The 18,310-nt window shown below is 46.9% G+C and overlaps 7 protein-coding genes across 7 annotated transcripts; 3 read left to right on the top strand and 4 right to left on the bottom strand.

The window, feature by feature from the left end:
• Nucleotides 1-1,380: 1,380 nt before the first annotated feature.
• On the bottom strand, nucleotides 1,381-2,835 carry FSST1_000531 (uncharacterized protein; the record flags this gene model as incomplete). The annotated part of the gene is made up of 2 exons (XM_083231573.1): nucleotides 1,381-2,541; nucleotides 2,611-2,835. The coding sequence occupies 2 exons, from the start codon at nucleotides 2,833-2,835 to the stop codon at nucleotides 1,381-1,383; spliced, it is 1,386 nt and encodes a 461-aa protein (XP_083090713.1).
• Nucleotides 2,836-3,704: 869 nt separating this feature from the next.
• FSST1_000530 (uncharacterized protein) lies at nucleotides 3,705-4,259 on the bottom strand (the record flags this gene model as incomplete). The annotated part of the gene is made up of 2 exons (XM_083231561.1): nucleotides 3,705-3,983; nucleotides 4,038-4,259. The coding sequence occupies 2 exons, from the start codon at nucleotides 4,257-4,259 to the stop codon at nucleotides 3,705-3,707; spliced, it is 501 nt and encodes a 166-aa protein (XP_083090712.1).
• Nucleotides 4,260-5,049: 790 nt separating this feature from the next.
• On the top strand, nucleotides 5,050-5,482 carry FSST1_000529 (uncharacterized protein; the record flags this gene model as incomplete). Its single annotated transcript, XM_083231550.1, has 2 exons — nucleotides 5,050-5,156; nucleotides 5,206-5,482. 2 exons carry the CDS (start codon nucleotides 5,050-5,052, stop codon nucleotides 5,480-5,482), a joined length of 384 nt encoding a protein of 127 aa, XP_083090711.1.
• Nucleotides 5,483-6,447: 965 nt separating this feature from the next.
• Nucleotides 6,448-7,234, bottom strand: FSST1_000528 (NuoB/complex I 20 kDa subunit family protein; the record flags this gene model as incomplete). Its single annotated transcript, XM_083231539.1, has 3 exons — nucleotides 6,448-6,901; nucleotides 6,961-7,156; nucleotides 7,210-7,234. 3 exons carry the CDS (start codon nucleotides 7,232-7,234, stop codon nucleotides 6,448-6,450), a joined length of 675 nt encoding a protein of 224 aa, XP_083090710.1.
• Nucleotides 7,235-7,445: 211 nt separating this feature from the next.
• On the top strand, nucleotides 7,446-9,294 carry FSST1_000527 (Zn(II)2Cys6 transcription factor; the record flags this gene model as incomplete). The annotated part of the gene is made up of 2 exons (XM_083231528.1): nucleotides 7,446-8,928; nucleotides 8,981-9,294. 2 exons carry the CDS (start codon nucleotides 7,446-7,448, stop codon nucleotides 9,292-9,294), a joined length of 1,797 nt encoding a protein of 598 aa, XP_083090709.1.
• Nucleotides 9,295-10,978: 1,684 nt separating this feature from the next.
• Nucleotides 10,979-11,872, top strand: FSST1_000526 (uncharacterized protein; the record flags this gene model as incomplete). The annotated part of the gene is made up of 1 exon (XM_083231518.1): nucleotides 10,979-11,872. One exon carries the CDS (start codon nucleotides 10,979-10,981, stop codon nucleotides 11,870-11,872), a length of 894 nt encoding a protein of 297 aa, XP_083090708.1.
• A 1,342-nt stretch (nucleotides 11,873-13,214) lies between these two features.
• Nucleotides 13,215-17,884, bottom strand: FSST1_000525 (ABC-2 type transporter-domain-containing protein; the record flags this gene model as incomplete). Its single annotated transcript, XM_083231507.1, has 6 exons — nucleotides 13,215-13,629; nucleotides 13,687-13,916; nucleotides 13,968-14,201; nucleotides 14,250-15,182; nucleotides 15,230-16,762; nucleotides 16,808-17,884. The coding sequence occupies 6 exons, from the start codon at nucleotides 17,882-17,884 to the stop codon at nucleotides 13,215-13,217; spliced, it is 4,422 nt and encodes a 1,473-aa protein (XP_083090707.1).
• Nucleotides 17,885-18,310: the final 426 nt, after the last annotated feature.

Genomic DNA, 18,310 nt, shown 5'->3' with positions numbered 1-18,310 from the left:
CTTGAACATTTGAATGCGAAGGTGGTGGTGGACTGGGACAACAGAGGTTGATGCAAGTATGACAGAGTATATGCCTGGCTTGTATAGAACGATATCTATTCCCATCTACAACATGCATTCTTCTGAATAGTTAGACCTTCGGGATGGCTTTGGACACGCCAAGAAGCAGATGGAGATTTCATGAAGGTTGTTGTCTCACAATGAATAGTTCACAAACTTATGGCCTCAAGCACTGCCAACGTCCATTTCGACAAATGGATAGAGTCCAGCTTACGACAATACCATCTCCACTAAATTGTAGATGCAATACCTATTTGCGGAAGGAGCTCCCATACTGCGCTTGCCGTTCTGTCGTCACTCGCGAACCACGTGCGTACCCGATAAACCACGTGCATACCCGCGCCAAAAAAGGAAGCCATTCAAATCGGGCTCAACACCACAACAAGACATCTCACGATACCATCCAAAAACACCGCAGCGCGTTCAATTTGCTAGCAACAAAAAAGGCAAAAGAAAGGCAAAAGGACATGCGACCGAGGGGAATCGAACCCCTCTCTAACGCTTGGAAGGCGTTAATGCTAACCACTACACCACGGTCGCTGAGTGCTGTTATTGACCACTAGGCGTTTTTTAACAATATATATACAGAAGCCCACAGTAGGGTCACTAATACAAGAAGCTTCTGGGCTGTACATAGTAGCACTAAGGATTGATATTCCCGGTCTTGTGTGACGAGATTGCAGTGATGAGACATCGAGGAGATCAAGTAGGGCACATAGAGCAACACTGCATTCACCGAGGATGATTAGGCTTTGGGGGATCGGGAACCGGGAGAGATACAGTCAAGACTCAAGGTGCTAGCTAAGCCAGAAAGGTCGTAATGATTAGATTGATCGATGTAATGAAAGGACTCGGAAGGTAATCACCGCTTACAATTCCACATATGAGTGACCAAATGCTATCAATTGCAGTAAAAAAAATGAATCACTATATCTTGTTCAGTTGTTATTGATAAATTTCAAGGTAAAAAGTTCTAATTGAGAGTGATAACTCTGTAGTAGTCTACATCCATATTACCTCAGCCTATGCACTCATTGTCTGCACATCTATCAATAGCCCCATCCCAAGTGTTTTCCCGGTGGAAAAAAAGAAGAGAAAAGAAAAAAGTCCATGACGATAACCGCCGCCAGCGATAGGTAAGTACACCTTGTTGACCTTTCTGCTCGGTCTACGTGAACCTATTGATTGGTGCTCAAGATGGGTGAAAGTGGAAAAGGAACAAGAGACAGATGAATGTATCAATCTTCGACTCAGTTGATAGTATCGTCGGCCCTTGTCTAGTTGTTGCGATGATCCTGCAGGTAGGCTTCATAGCTTCGTTTAAGAGCAGCCTCTTCGGCCTTTAGCCGGTTTTTCGCGATTGACAATTGCAGTCTCTATCTGCTGAGCGATCCATGGTCCAAGAGAGGCTTTGAAGTCGTTGAAACATTCCATCATCTCATTCTTGAATGTAGCCAGAGCCGAGTCAATTTGCTGTGTGATCTCGGGCTGTAGTTTCGACATGATCCGTTCGGCAAAAGGTTCAATCTCTGCGTTGAGTTCTGGTAGGCGTCTATGCAGGAATTTCTCGGCCTCTAAAGTGATAGACCATCGGAAGTGGTTCGCTACTTTAGTCTTGAGTTCTTGGGTGATAGTATCGAAGCGGTTGGCCATCCATGGCTCAATGTTCTTCTTTGCTATATCCGCGGCGGCTTTACCCACCATAGCATTGATGTCGCCACCTGCTTCAATGCCGGTGAGCAAGGCAGTCCGAGAACCGAGTGCTTGAGTGTTGCTTTGCTCGGCGACTGTAGATGGGTTAATGCCAGGCTTGCTGCGGTGAATCCTTAAAGTCGGCTCTGATGGGTTGATATACTGATGAGAAGGCATCCATTCCTTCCCCGCCTCGTTACTACCTGATGTTTGAACAGACTGAGTGTGAATTGACCTCTCACTGCCTCCCTCAAATGAAGGATATTGAGGATGGTGATGGGTTTGGCTAGCGGCGGAGTAACGTCTAGTAAACGAGTTAGGTGAGACATTGCTGCCATTCTGATTGTGGGTGGTGGCTGGTATATCTTTGTGCTGAGCTTTGTATTGTTCAAAGCTCACTTGGTTGCCAACCAACACAGTTGGCTGCGATGCCAGAGGAGTCGCCGAGGGACAATCCGCAACACGGGCCCATTTTGCAGGTCGAGGCCGGAAATTGGTAGGTGTAGATGCGGTGAGGACATCGGTGTCATAGTAGCGCTCGGCGATCTTGGTTGATGCACCCCCATTCTTGAACGATTGCCGCTCGTCTTGGTCGATACTATCATGGTAGATAGTGCGTAGGACAAGCCAGATGCCCCAGTCAAAGTCCAGCTTGTCGGTCGATACGGCTTCTTTCCACAGGATGTGGTTGCTCGGGTGCCTTTTGTTTGTCTTGGTGATTCGCATCTTGTGCGTGGCGTTGATAAATGACACCCGGATATCATTTGGCCATCTCTGCCAGTTGCGTTTCTAGAGCGACTTGAGGCAGTTGGCGATGTTGTCATAGACAGGTCGTGGCAGGTTATTGAGGTGGTCTACCTTCTTCATCATGGCTTGGGCAGCGGCTGGAGTGTGGAATAGATCTTCGTCGTCATCGTCATCGTCATCGTCATCGTCATCGTCATCGTCATCGTCATCGTCATCGTCATCGTCATCGTCATCGTCATCGTCCCAGAAGTGAGCATGAGTACCTATTCCTTTGAATGGGATCGACTCTTTATCGGCGCCCTTAATAGGATCGTCAATGGGTGGTAGGCGCACCATACTGGAGGCTACTGCTGATCATTGGTTGGTGGTTGGTAGCACCTCTGGAAGAGCACAGGAAGTCGTTAGCTACTATTGAGTTGATATTTGCATTTCACCACGATAACCTGGAGAGATGCAATAAAAATTACCTGGGTGAAACGATCTGATTGATCTGAGTGTAGGTTGATTAAAAATAGTAAAGCGGACTCCTGTGAGCCGCTTTGATGATCTGTTGAAGTTCAGGGTTGCAAATGAAGGTATGAGTCGGAATGGTGTTGGGAGGAAAAGAAATTCAAAAGAGGAGATGGGGTTTTCGAATGGTCCTGACTCAGAGCGTGGCCCCACTGGTAATTTATTACGTCTAACAGTTCTACCTAAAGAAAGAATACATAGAGTCAGTTTATAAGTATTGCTCTGTCTATCTTGACTGCTAGGGTCGCCAGATGACAATTAGCATTAATGGTTGAAATTACTAGATAAAGACCGGTGATCTAATATCTAGACTCTCCAGTTATATATTAATATGTAAAATTAATCAATATCTCAATAGCGGGAGTCACCAGGTAAAGACCAGTGAGGTAATATCTAGAGTCACTAGTCACGGATCAACATACAGCACCAGTCTCTCAACCTAGAGTCACTCGATAAACCAAAGAAATTACCACCCTTGAATTAACCTTGGTATCGAAAACTGGAGGGCTACTGAGGCCAGCAGACCGTACAATACCGAACATATCAGCCCTTGGTGATAGCCCAGCTTCTTCAACAGCACTCGGGATGCTCACGTTATGGGTGCAGCGAGCTCTTTTACATTCGAGTAAAGCACCCTGGCACATACCACTCGCGTCCAAAATTCGTTGCCTAGTCCGGCGATATGATCTCGACTTTTATTCTGGGTGACTTGCCCAGTTGTCGCCAAACCATCCATCCTCTTGCGCATATTGATGGTGCTTGGCGTTGGTGTTATTCTCAATGTGTCTCACCAGTGACCAAACCTCAGCGAAAGACTTGGTGGTGCCAGCTCGCTCGTAATAAGGGCACCCGAACTTGGTTTCACTACTGGCTTCGAAGTTTAGGTTGGTACAACGGATCCATTTAGCCCGAGGAGTATGGAAATCCGTCTTCATGTGGTCATTCAGCTCGGTTTCAACACTCCAAAGCTTGTTCTGTAATCCACCAATCAGCAAATTGCTATAGAGTGATATGCAAAGGAAGCTTACCTTCACCTTTGGGTCGGTGATAGTGTCATCCTCTTGGCATAGAGGGCAGAGAATTGGGCTGTTCTTAGCCTGCGAACCCCACCTGACAGATGCATCAACATGCTGCTCTAGCTCTTCCAACAATGCGGCACGCTTGTCAGGATCTGAACATATATGGTTCATTATGTCGACGAGAGTGTATCGCGGAGGGGCTATAGCCCCAAGGACAGGAAGAGCAGGCATCCTTGTGGCAAGGGTAAGGGTGATGGTGAGGTGACGGTGAGGTCGAGGAAGGGACTGTTGAAAATAGTTGTGGAAGTGAGGGACAATCTCCTAGTGCCTCAGGCAAGATGGTTGCTTGCAGACTTTATTCACCGTGGCAGTGATTCGTAACCCCAGCGTCTGAGATAGCTGCCTTCTGCATCAGTAAACCTGACCCCCTGAGTTTAGTAGTTGTGTTATCTTGCTGCTAAGTCTTGGGTCAGTATCTTCTTATACAAATAAACCAAAACTTTACATCTTTAAACTCAGGAACTAAATGTGGAAGCCGGTTGTACATAGGCACTGAAGTCACTAGTAGCTAAGTTTGCAAGGTCTTGATTCACTGTCTTTAACGGAACGTGGCAGTGATTCGCAGTCTCTTGCATATATTGATTTCTCCCCCTATGCAAGGAAGGACTGATGTCTTACCATCAGTGATTTATAATCCCACTCGACCAACTTGGGACTGTCAAACACTGGCTCTTTCTTCAAATCTGTCATTTGGAATCTAAGAGTTCCATTAAAACACAGAAGCCATCTATGCATGTATAGCCCAAAGTCCATTAACTTATTACCCATTCTCTTTCAACAGAACTAATCTAACCGTTACTCTGCACACAATATTCGAAATGAAAGAATCGGCTAACGAGACTCGGCCGCCTGCCCCGTAAGTAGTACCTGGCTCATATGTGGCTGCTAAACATACTGACGCTACAATAGCAACAATACGCCCGTTGCAGTCTTTGACTGAGTGAGATTTTGGGATGAAACCATGACCTCGCCTACAAAACGGGCACTTCTTCTGCGAGCCGAGTTCCTTGCCCGCCAGAATCAATCTATCATGCAGACGGTCGAGAAGATCCTTAAGGCTTCGAACAAGTGTGAAGTGAAGTGTCTCTATTTATAGCCTCTACTGACATTATGTTAGGCCCCGAAACCGACGCAGCAGTATATCATCCGCTGGCACCGGCGTTACCGAAAGCACGGAAGGCGAAGAGCTCACTCACGCAGATAGCATAGCTAATCCTCAGATCGTTGAGGCGTTTGATGCGCTAAATGATCCTATTGACAATATGAATTCTGCTCTCACGGAAGCCCACGAAACCTTTGTCGGAGACACAAATCTATGTCAAGCGCACTATCGTCGCGTCAAAGGCCGCCATGATGTTCCGAGACTACATCGGGTAAGCATTTATCGACAATGATAGTGTGACCAAGGCCCTGCAGATGGCGGAGCCTCGTCAATCTCGTCACACAAGGCGATGAAGAAACGCAAGTCCAAATCAAAGGGCAAGGCCAAGAATACGGGTGAAGCTGCCCCAACTTGTGAAACTACACCATTTTGCCCCTGGTAGTGAAGAGATCTTTTCTTCACTGTTGCCTGATCGCAACCGCCCTCGTTACAGGAATGGCCAGCTTTTTGTGTCTTAAAACAGCAAAGAATCTACTGGCGACGCTGCGGTCACACCAAGGAAGCTGTGAGCTGGAATGATGTTGAGTGGGAAAAGGAATCAAGGCAGGGGAACATCAAGGTACCAGAAGAATTGGCCACTAGAATCATAAGAGATGAAAACCGTAGGCTAGTTTATGCTATTTAGGCTATAATTCTTAGGTTATTTATTTGTGTAGCTTAAAGACTGGAGGCCAAATTGAAAATAGCGAAATATGCTTCTATGCGCCTCGTTGGTGATATTTTGAAGTTGAAGTTGAAGGCTGTAAGTGAAGGTGTGAGTTAGAATGATGAGAGGAAAAAGAATATAACTAGGAGGGGTTCAGATTGCTATTCTGACTTAGAGTCCATTGGTCAATTTTTACGTCTAACAGTTATGAGAAAGGATACATAAATCTAGAGTCAGTTCATTTATTTCTATCTTATCTATCTCAACGGCTAAAGCCACCAGATAGAGACCAGTGATTCAATATCTGGAGTCACTGCATAAGAACGAGTGTCTTAGCTACATTCGCCAGTTCCAAGACTAGTTTAAATTCATTCACATATTCAGTGACATCCTCCTCGAGCCTTTCTTGATACCCCACAATTTGAGCGTTGATGGAATTCACCCGAGTAGAAACAGCAGATGATTATAGATCGATTAATATCAATGACCCATCTAGCTTCCCAATACCCCTGTATATACAGATCCATCCATTTCATCTGTTGCCAGATCTCCTATCTCTTTCGATACCAGATCCTAGACGGTCTGCTACTCCTAATCTTTCTCTGAAGTTGAAACACGCCATACATGAGAGCTTCAGCAGTAGGAGGGCATCCAGGAACATAAATGTCGACTGGCACAATACGGTCAACTCCCCGCACAACGCTGTAGCTGTAGTAATAGTAGCCTCCGCCGTTGGCGCAAGACCCCATGCTGATGACCCAGCGTGGCTCAGGCATCTGGTCGTAGACTTGCCGGAGAGCAGGAGCCATTTTGTTTGTGAGGGTCCCTGCTACGATCATAACGTCTGATTGTCGAGGAGAGGCTCGAAAGATGATTCCAAGACGGTCTTGGTCGTATCGTGGCATTGAGACGTGCATCATTTCGATACCGCAGCAGGCGAGGGCGAATGTCATGGGCCATAGGGAGCCTGTTCTTGCCCAATTGGCCAGTTTATCGACTGTTGTTCTGTTCCATGTTCTATCAGTACTGTATAGCCTAGATTGATTATGTGGTTGAGTACGTACAAGGCATAGTCGACCAGGTTGTTTGGTTTCTCATCAGCCAAGGAAGCTGGATGTGTGCGAGAAGTGAGTGCCTTTCCAGCACTTGTTGAAACATTTCTAATCTGACTCTCTTTTCGGTTGACCTTCGGTGTCTGAAGTTTGAAAGGTCTTTGGGGGATGTTTGAAGGGGATGTGAGGGCCAGTGGCCTCGTTGCATCTGTCAAGTGGTGTAAGTCAAGGAGGATAGAGATTGTCGTGTTTCTCACTCACATTTGGCTAATTGCAATCGGTTCATCTTGAGAATACTATAGCAGAAGACGAATACTCAACTATTCACTTTCATTAAAGAAGAGAGAAGAGGAAATCAAATGGTTCTGTTAAAAGGCAGGTACGTCGTTGAAAGGTGGATTTGCCCGGGAAATAACCACACTGACCCACTTATCTTTCATCTTCCTCGGAAAATTCCCACATGCTTCACTTCAACCTCTTCATCACTTTCAAGAAACATGTCAGCTCCACAACAACCTCCCGAATGCGCGAAATGCAATAAGCCAATAGCACCTCATAAGAATGAATGCCCGTTTTGCCACAAGTCCTTTGCAAGGGCCGACGTCTCTAGACGACACGCTCGATCTTGTCCAGCTCGAAAAGGTCGATCTTTACCGCCGCATGCCAAACGGGGTAGAAAGCTTCGCGCTTGTGATAATTGTGCCAAACTGAAGCTTTCTTGCAATACCGAGATTCCATGTGTCAGATGCTCATCTAAGCACGTTGCTTGTATCTACAGTGCCTTTTGTCACGATGCTTCACACAGGGCTGTTCCCAGCGAACCACCTAAAGACGACCGTCACAGTTTATCATTTCTACTACAGGCCAGTGACCCCAGTCATAATTCTATGGATGTTAATGTGGCTGCCGAACCTGAAAGAACCCTTGAAGAACCAACCTGGAAACACCAAGAGCCAGAAACAACGGGTTGGGTTCCAGAGACAGTCGATCCAAAATTCCTTCTTTTGAATCTATCAGACATGCTACTGGATGAGCCTCTAGACTACGAAGCTACTGAGAGCGAATTCCAATTTCAAAACATCTTCGATACTCCTATTACTGCAGCCAATACTCTGACAGCACAAATTGCAACTCTATCGAGCAACCTTCAGAATATGGTCATTAACAAACCCCATCTGAAAGAAGGACTGGACTACAGCTTTCAAAGAGGGTTTTTCACCATGTCTCATTTCCAAAACGCCTTTATGATCTTCTTTCGTCGAAGGCACTACCATAAGCCTCCGATCCACTGGCCGACTTTTGATCTGGACAAGATTGCACTTCATTTGTTGTTGGCTGTTGCGCTTACTGGAACCGCCTATCTTCAATATCTCGATCGCTCATCTCAGAATCCCCTCACTGCATCTTTATTAGAGCTTGCAGAGAAGTACATCTTCAAAGAGGTCAAAAGGCTGGCAGACCAGGGCATTACCCCACTTGCATCAAGCCACATGCTTGAAGTGTGTCAAGCTGCAGTTCTGATGAATAGTCTCGAAGGCAGCACAAATCATATCGAAGGTCGTCGAAGAATTGCCAGTAAGCGAATCCCGACGTTACTTGCTGCTTTGAGGAAGTCTGGCGTGATGGGCCTCAAGCACGGGCCATACCAAGGAGAAGTAGACTGGAACGAGTTTATCCATCGAGAGACTTGCATCAGAGTTGTTTCATGGACATTTGTCAATGATACACTCATGAGTTTGATTTGCAATCACCCACCAGCCATGACTGTGAAAGAGATGACTGGACACATTCCTTGCCGGAGCGAGTTGTGGGAGGCAGATTCAAATGCTTCTTTTCATGGGTACGTACATAACGTAGCAAGATCGCACCCGTTGAGTTACCATGGCATTGTGTCCGGACTACTCTCAGAAGATTGGGCACGTCCATCAAAGGAGTCTTTTGGAAAACTAGACGTAATGGATTTGTTCTTCATTAACGGAGGTACGTTTGCTTACTGCAAACTCATTATCATACTAATTCGCGTTTGAAATAGGTCTCATGCGTCATGTGTTTCACTGCCGTACATCAATAGTAACGCCTGATTACTGTGCCATGGTCTTACGCGCACTTGACAGATGGGATGCCCTTTGGGTGGATGCCTTTGCGCGGGTGCCCGTAACTGAGCGAAGATGGCTTGGGATTGCAAGGTATTACCCTGAAGTGGTGGCTTTGTCGAGACGAAGCATTGAGCTTAGTGGGACGAAAGAAGCAGAGAATTCTGCCTATCTGCAGTGTGTTGCTACATACGACACTGCCATTTTTCATGAATTCGTTCGAAAGTATGGACTACGAGACACTGCAAATTGAGGGAGGTAGCCTGGACATCTTCTTTTGGAGAATATCAGTTTAGGTTACTTGATCAACATGAGATTTCCTGGATGGAATGGTACAAATCTGCCTGGTTTCGTAATTAATGAAACCCTAGTGATGATCGAAGGATTCAGGGCTGATACAAGATAGACAACAAGTCAATAAACAACGCTATTTCCGCCCAGTTACCGTGGAAGATGGTCTCAATGCCAAGGATCAGGGCAAAGAAGAAATACAGGTGCCTGATCTTGGCATACGATCGAGGCCAACAAGTCTTAGAAGGTGGACCCAGGCTTCTAGAATGCTGCAAGCACAGCCTCATATGCGGTCAGTGACATTCAGAAGGGGCAATGGCTATGGCCGGAGATGCATCAGAGGGGCAAGGCCAAGCTGTTTAGATTATATCGGAGACTTCCCTAATAAGATTGGTTTCCCCACGTGGTTGATCAATTTTGCACAGCCGCATCAAACGATTGTTGTCTGCTGTACTCTACAGATAACGGACTTTGATCTTCAGCTATCGTTTAGAGGATCTTCCTTGTCATGATCTAGTCTTGAATACGATCTTGCGGTATGCTTAGTTCGTTGGTATGTACCAGCCACAGGCGGACTTTGGGCGTATTCAAATGTGGAAGAAAAAGCAAATCTGCCTCAGTGACAGCCTGGCCCACATCAAGGCAGGGGTTGATCCAATCAGATGCATTGTCTGCAGCATGTTGCAGTGGTGCTGCGAGCTTAAAGTCGCTAAGCTTATTGCGCTCATACCATGCCAAGCAAGGGTCTTTTATGTCACCGATCCATGTCCATTTTATCTATCAATTCAGTAAAGAGTATGAGCGTTCAGGCTGTGTACTCTCTCTAGACTTCTGATTGTTGCCCTGTGACTGATAGTTAACAGCGGGCAATCGATCAACAGTCCAAGCCACAACGATAGGGCAAAAGTCAAAGCACCAATTTGGTTGACTAAATCGTTTTCGGTATGTCATCTATCCCTGTCTGTGCTTCAGTCTATCCAGTTCAGCTTGTCAGACCAACAGTGTTAGTTTCTGCTAATCACATTTCCAATTCTACTTGTCCTACAGTTATAAAGACACAGGTCTATCCGCTTCAATTCTCTACAGTCAGATACAACTTGATTCCCTTCTTGGTAAACGAATTACCCAAACCGGCCACTCTCACCCACTAAGTGACCTCATCAACAGCTAAGCCAAGACTTGACTCGGCCTTGTTGTTACCGGACGATCACCTAATCCTTCTGGAAGCACAGAGCTGGGACTACATCATCATCTAGTCTACTATCGCCCCTCATACAAAAGACCTATCATCATTGATTTCAATTAGCCCCTGTGGTCTTTGCTCCCAGCCTTTCGTCACAGCCTACAACCTACTACTACTCGAACTGTGGAGCCCCGACACAAACCATCATACACCCCCGTCATCAATCTTACTCTTCCCCCGTTACTCTCGGGTATTAAACCTTGGAACTGCCCGCCCACTTTGCAAATCTTCCTGTCAAATTACCCCAAACTCAAACAAACTCAAGACTCTTTTTTTTTTGCTTCTTGTCACGTTTGATTCTAGAATTGAGACTTTTACATTCTCAAGGCATATACGCGACAACCTTTTTTGTTATACAACGACATATACCTACCCAAGTAACGATCTTTCTTGGCTCTACAAAATGAGACCCGATCTCGCAGTCGTATTATTCACCCTCTTCTCCTCGGCGGTCGCATCGGCCATCGACGGTCCCCTCCACATCAAGCGCGTCGATTCTGTACCCAGCACCGACGAACATGACCTATACAAGCGTCGTGGCGGCGGTGGAGGAGGAGGACGCGGAGGTAGCAGTGGCGGCGGCAGTCGAGGCGGAAGCAGCGGAAGCAGAGGTGGGAGTTCCAGCAGTGGTAGTCGCGGCGGTTCAAGTAGCGGCGGCGGCTCCAGCTCTAGCCGTGGAAGTTCATCAGGCTCATCTCGTCCAGGTTCAGGATCAAGCTCAGGTTCAAGCGGTGGACGTTCAGGCGGTCGCGGACCCCAACCCACCTACGCCGGCAACCGATACGCAGGCGGCGCATCGGCACCTTATAGACCCGCCGGTCGCAACAGTCCCAGTGGCATTAAGCCTGTCCTCTTAGGTGCCGGTATTGGTGGTGCAGCTGCCCTTGCCTTCTGGCCAGGTGTGTGGTATGGCGGCGCATACCTGTACCACTATCCCAACTCGTACCGGTACTACAACGAGTCAAGTGAGGAGGATGAGGATCGCCCTATCCTTTGCGCGTGCTCAGCAGAGGCGTATTGCGGATGCGACCAGGACGACAAAGTCAACAACACCGCACTCTATGACGAACTCATCGGAAACGGCAGCTACGAGCATCTCAACAAATCGATTGTCGATGTCGCCGAGGTCAACGGTACCACAACCATCCTCATCAACGGCACTCTCCCCAATGACACTGCCCTTCCCTCGGACTCGGACTCGGACTCGGAGGACAGTGCTGCTGCCCAAAGTATGATTCAGGCAATGGGCTACTGGCCCGCAGCAGCAGCCGTCCTGGCAGCCGTTCTCATCGCCTAAACGACGACAATTATGTGTGTATAATCTTCTTGTATGCTTACGACTTTACATGTTTACGACTTCTTTGGTGGAGGATAATGAGTTAAAAACTTTCATGGTATCTACGGCGTTCTTCTCATGGCGGCTTCGATACCCTTTGGAAATTGGGTGGAATTTTTGTGTATTTCAGTTATTACTAGAGAGCGATTCATAACTGTTGCTCTTTCTATCGTATTATCTCACTACATGCATCTCATATGCTGATTAGAAATAAAACTGATCACAATATTTTGAACAATTGCTGCAACCGATTTTGTAATTGTGATTTGATGTGCTACGCCGCTCTCTTGCTCGCATTTTACCTCCAATTACAGGCTATATCAGACCACAATTATCATGCAATATTGCGGCCCAAACTAGCCAGCAACATATCTCTCTGTATGGTGCCACGATGATAATGAAACCATTAAATTCTCTTTGTCGAGTTAACGTAGCAATTGTCGTGATAATAGAAGTTGGGGGCCAAAAACTCCGTATGCAGAGGAATGCTGATCGCTGCAAGGACACGCCCAATTAGGAATTGACCGTGTGTTTGCATATTGTGTCCTGCGTCATTCAGCAGCATATGTGACATACTCCAATTGATCCGAATTGCTGGTTCCCATGTATCCTGGTCATACATGTTTCCTTGCTATATCGCAATGCTGACTTGTTTTGTTTAGGGTCGCTTCATAACCACCACTTGTAGAAAAGATTGACTTTATAAAACAAGACATAACCAATGCAGGACTTGAGGTTGTAGTATTTGTTCAAGTAAGACTACACAATTATGCATATTCGAACCAACATCTGCCAAGTTTTGAGGCTGATGAAACCACGGGTTGTGGTTGATCCAGGTGCTGCAACGTAAAACGGTCAACGTGCATAAACTTGTTGTTCAATCTGTTGCTTTGGGGCGATGGCATATTTTGATGAGACTCTCCAGCCACGTCACAGACACAGATTTACTTGTCTAACGGGTAGCAGAGAAATTGACCTCCCAAGTCTTATGGTACAGAAATAAGTAGTCTAAGAGCCATAGTCTAAGGAGCATAGAGTGATCTATTAATTTCGTCTCTTATGCATCCAGCGGTCAATTTTTCTGATATGCTGAGGCTTGTTGGCATATCGAGATCTGCATCACAACCCTGCAAGACTTTGTCTTTGATGTGCACAACTATAGACGCGATGAATAACATGCTGATATTGACATCTCAATTAACCCATCTCCTCATTCTATATCCCTGAGTCTAATCAAGAAACTCTATACTCTATCCCCAACTTTTATACAATTACATTTTCACCAATCTCAACATCCAATTACCTACTCCTTCTTCCCCTTCTTGTTCTTGGGCACCCTCACCGCCCAGTAGATACCAAACGCCGCCGCAATGTTAAACACACAATAAACCCACAAAAGCCCAAAGTCTCTCCAGCGATTATCGTAACTCATGCTCTTACTCTCCAAAAATCGGTTCGTGCCCGAGATGGTGCAGTACTGGCACTCACTCGCAGAACCGCTGACAATGTATCCGCCTACTTCAGACAAGTAGGTCTTCATGTAGTCGCCGCACGTTGTACCATTGGGTGCATTGAAGTTGATGAGTTCGTTGGGCTCGCAGCCTGCATCTGCGTTGGCCATTGATGTACCCATGAGACCTTCGACGACGTAGGTGAAGGGTGAAGCGCGGTACATGAAGATCCAGAAGCCCGGAAGTTCTTCTGGTGTTGCAAGGATACTAGTAAAAGGGTTAGTTATGTCACTTCGTGGTAGAGAGAGTGAGGATGCAACTTACCCGCAGAAAGAAAACATCATAATCATGATCAAAGTGACAAGTCCGCCCGCAACTTCAGCAGTCTCAAAACCCGCAATGATCATGTGCGCAAAGGTGCTAGTGAACATGAAAAACATCCATACAAAGAGAAAAACAGTCGCGTTGCGAGAATCCGCTGCGTCAGTCGCGTAGCCATTGCGATACAGCCCAGTAGGGAAGTACCAACAGATGAACGAAAGCACAGCCATAATCTATTCCACTATTAGTAAATTTGTCTCGTAATTACCAGAATTGGCTCTTACCGAGTTCCATGCTGCTTCAACCAAGATGGTAGATACCATAAAGGCCTTCCAGGAGTATGTCTTTGATGGGCGTTCTCGAGCTTCGTACATGGTGCGTTGGGCGACGTAATCTGGGAGCATTTGCTGGACGACTTGTGTGAAGATAGTAAGGAAGATGAGGACGCCAAACATCTGATTCTGAAGACCCCTTTCGGTATTCTGTCCATTCAAAAACGAGAGTCCGATGAAGAGCGACTGTTGATGTTAGTATACACTTTGACCCATACGTTAGGGGATACTCACTGCACCGGCAGACAGGATAACCTTGGAGTAGATATATCCAGGACTTCTCCAGTACTGCTGAAACAACCGCTTGGTTACCAGCGAGTACTGCGCATAAGACGTAGCAGCAAACTCATTGTACTCTGTTCCGTCATTCTGCTCAGTGCCAGAATTTCCTTGCCCAGCTAGTCTCTCGAGCTCCTGCTGAACAAGCTCGTGCTCTTGGGAACTCCTCCAAACCTCAGGCCAATCAATCTCCGTGTGAGCACCAGGGGCAGCACCAATAACCTCAAGCATGTACTCGGCCGGGTTGACTCCCGCTGGACACTTGGGTCCGCCGTTGCGAGCGAAATAGTCCACCAAAGCCTTAGAGTTTTTGCCAATGTCACCAAAGTAGATGGTCTTTCCACGGGACAGCAATAGGAGACGATCGAAGCGCTGGAATAGCATGGCCGAAGGCTGATGAATGGTGCAAAGAATGGCCTGTCCATTATTGGTGAGCTTCTGCATCAAGTTGCAGATCGACCAAGACGTCTGACTATCCAGTCCAGATGTAGGCTCATCCAAGAACAACAACAATTGTGGTCGCGCAGCTAATTCAACACCGATGGTCAAGCGTTTTCGTTGTTCCACATTGAGACCCTCGCCTGGCACGCCGATAATAGCGTCAGAATATTCTTCCATATCAAGAAGACTAATCACAGTGTTCACATAGTCGAGCTTCTCCTGGCGAGTATATTTGGCTGGCTGTCGAAGAAGGGCGCTAAAGTTGAGGGCTTCGCGGACTGTTTGGGTGTGGACATGCAAGTCTTGCTGTTGAACGTAGCCTGTTTTTCGTTGGAAAGATTCATCACGTAGTTTTCCATCGACAAGCATTTCGCCTGTCACGACGCCCATAGTGACTCGACTTGCAAGGACGTCCAACAAAGTCGTCTTGCCTGCTCCTGAAGATCCCTATTATCCGTCAGTGAATGCAAACTTATAGTTGAGTAAAGACTTACCATTAGTGCAGTGAGAGTTCCCGGCTTTACCCAACCATCAACATGGTCCAAGATACGGCGCGTCTCTCCCTTAATCTTGACATCATAGCAAACATTCTTCCAGTGAAACACAGAAGTCTGCTCCTCCACATCTGTGACCTCTTCAATGGCATCATTACTGTTTGCGAGCTGTGTACCACCAACACTGCCTGCTTCCTCGTCACTCGAGCCCTTTCCAGCGTGCTTCTTCATCTCCTTGCGCGTAAACACGAGGACTTCACCCTTGGAACGCTCAGAGGCGATGGTCTCGGTAGCGATCAAGTGCATACCCATAAACAGAATCGAGAAAGCAATGACAACTGCAAAGTTGCGCCACTTGTGGGAGTCGAGGTAACCGTACGTTGTAGAAAGGTAGGCAGACCCTCGAACAAAGTCCTCTCCTGGGACGGAGCCTTGGATGGCACATGCTTGTGAGAATCGCGAAATGTCAGAATATTCAGGCCCGCTGGGTACAAAGTTGGAGCAGGGGTAGTTTCTCCCTCCAAACTCGTTGATGAAGAGACTTTCGAGACCATAGTAGGTCGGGTTGATCCAGCGTAACCAGCCGATCCAAACTGGCATGTACTGCGGTGGAATAGCATAGCCGGTATAAAGAGCGATGACAAGGAGCATGATGGAGGCTCGGGCCAATGCCGCGGCGATGGTCTTGGTGAGGGATGCGATGAGTCGAAAAAGCATAGAGAAATTCAAGGTCGTAACAAAGGACACCAAAAGGAAGAAGAAGAAGTGCCCAGGATCTCGATGCAGATTGCCCATAAAGTACATCGTAGTGTTCATCATGATGGTATTGAAGATTTTGTACGGTAGATCAACCACCATGGACGAAAGAGCCTCCGCGCTCGGATGATACAGGGCATAACGGGCGTGTTTCTCGACAATGTTGCGCTTAGCGTAGAGCGTCATGATCTCCAGGATGTTGTTGTATGCATTCATTAAAAGGATAAAGAAGATTAACAAGCCACGCTTATTGAGCGCCTCCGTATTTTCAGGCAGGTTGTAAAAGATGCTTCCAATGACAAGAGACTCGACAAGATTGCACAGCAAAAGAGTGACCGTCACACTAGGATCAGCTTTGAGCATGACCCAGCTTCGTCCAAGTGTGAGTCTCATCTGCTCCATGTACGATAGAGTAAATGGTGACTTGACACGCTGAGACTTGGACTGATCTCGCTTCCTGGAATCGACAAACTTTTCGTAGTGCTCGCCGCCGAAGGGATGTCGTTGGAGATAGTCGTCCGTTTCGGTCAGTAAGGTTTGGCGATGGATGCTGTCTTTCCAAGCTTGTGCAAACTCGTCTGGCGATCTGGGGGCTTTTCCTTCGAAGCCTTGTCGGATGATTCGTTCTTGGTGACTTGTCATGGAAGTGAGAAAGTCGGCTGTGGTTTGTTGTTCAGGGCAGACGAAGCCAAGTCCTTCAAAGTATGCCTTTGCCTCTCCTGTCCTGCCAAAGAAAATCTGTCTTCCCTGGTACAATACGAGCACTTTGTCAAAGACCTAGAGAGATTAGTTAAATTCCATACTTGTCCTGGTAGTACTAACCTCGTAAGCATCCTGAGACGCTTGGTAGATGGCAACAGCAGAAGTACAGCCCATCACATCAGCCTGAGTCCTCAAAGTGCGACAAAACTCCAACGCATTAGCACTGTCAAGACCTCTGGTACTATTATCCCAGCACTGAAGCGGTGAATAGCTCAAAGCTGCCTCAGCAATCGTCACACGCTTCCTCTCACCTCCACTAACGCCTCTCACAAAGTCGTCTCCTACTCGCGTATTCTTGGTATGAGAGATACCAAACATGGCCATGGTAACATCTCTTAGATGCTCCGCATATTCATGTCGACTGATGCCTTCAGGAATGTTCTTCGGACAACGCGCACGAGCAGCAAAGTAAAGTGTGTCGCCTACTGTGAGGTGGGCAAAGTGATGGTCAACTTCGGCTGTATATATCGCCTCACCTCGGAATGCTGTTCGCATTTCTTCAGGACGAATACCAGAGTAGTTAATCTCGGAGCTGTTGTCGATATGGAAACCATGCGTGTCTCCGGCGACAGTCTTGAGAAAGGTTGAACAGCCTGAACCAGGAGGACCAAGCACAGCTAACATCTCACCACTGTGTACAACACCCTCAAGGTTCTGTAAGATGTCAACTCGTCTTTGCTTATCGTGAAGCAGTTTCTTGACCATAGTTCCAGCTTCAAGAAAGACATTGCCGACGCTCTTCTGGAAATCGGTATCTGAACCAAAACCGAATACATTCAAATTCCGAAAGGCAACACCAGTCGTTCGCGGTGGGTTGCCTTCAGAGGTATCGGTCCTCAGCTCGTAGAATGCCTTTGCCCATTTCTTGGCGTTGAAGGTTGGACTGCTTGGGTTCAGTGGTCCATCTGCTTGAGGAAACAGAGTTCCTGGTGCTGCAGTCGACTTTCTTGTGAGTTGGCGAGCTAGTTGCATTACATCTTCGTTGCGTACATCTGGCTCGCCTTCGCTCATGGGGATCTTAGTGTTCCCGTCAATGTTTTTCTCGGTGCAAACATTGGTAGAACATGTTGAGCCGTTGTTGTGGTAGAATTGCTTGGGTGTACTAGCCCCAGAGTTGAACTGGGAGCCGGAATCCATTGTATAGAATATACCAGCTGCTTATAAGAAGAAGAATGGGTTATGATGGCGTAATAAAAGCCATGAGAAAGAAAGTCTGCAAGTCGTGTTTCAAAGAGGTCCATGATGGCAGTATTTATTAAAATTCCAAGTCTAAAAACAAAGAAAAGATGTAAAGGTCTATCCGTATCCAGGTAGTTCAGCCCCATACCGACTGTTTGGGCATTCCCACTGTCAAAATGGATTGTGGACCGTTGAAGCTATTCGGACTTATAACGTGCGAATGTCCTGGTGGAAATTCAGTTCCGCACTCGGACTTTCGGACTTTTCTTCTCTGATAATTACTAGATTGGGTAAGTATGTAAGTGGCGTCCCCTGTCATGGGTCGAATCTAATCCCCAAAACCTGGACAATGTCAACGCAAAGACCCCGTTCCTGCGTTTTACA

Source organism: Fusarium sambucinum, chromosome IV (genome assembly GCF_050947815.1).
Source record: "Fusarium sambucinum isolate potato_lamoka chromosome IV, whole genome shotgun sequence".
Lineage (NCBI taxonomy): Eukaryota > Fungi > Ascomycota > Sordariomycetes > Hypocreales > Nectriaceae > Fusarium > Fusarium sambucinum.
Note: the sequence above shows the minus strand (reverse complement) of the source record. Positions and strands in the feature narration are given on the sequence as shown.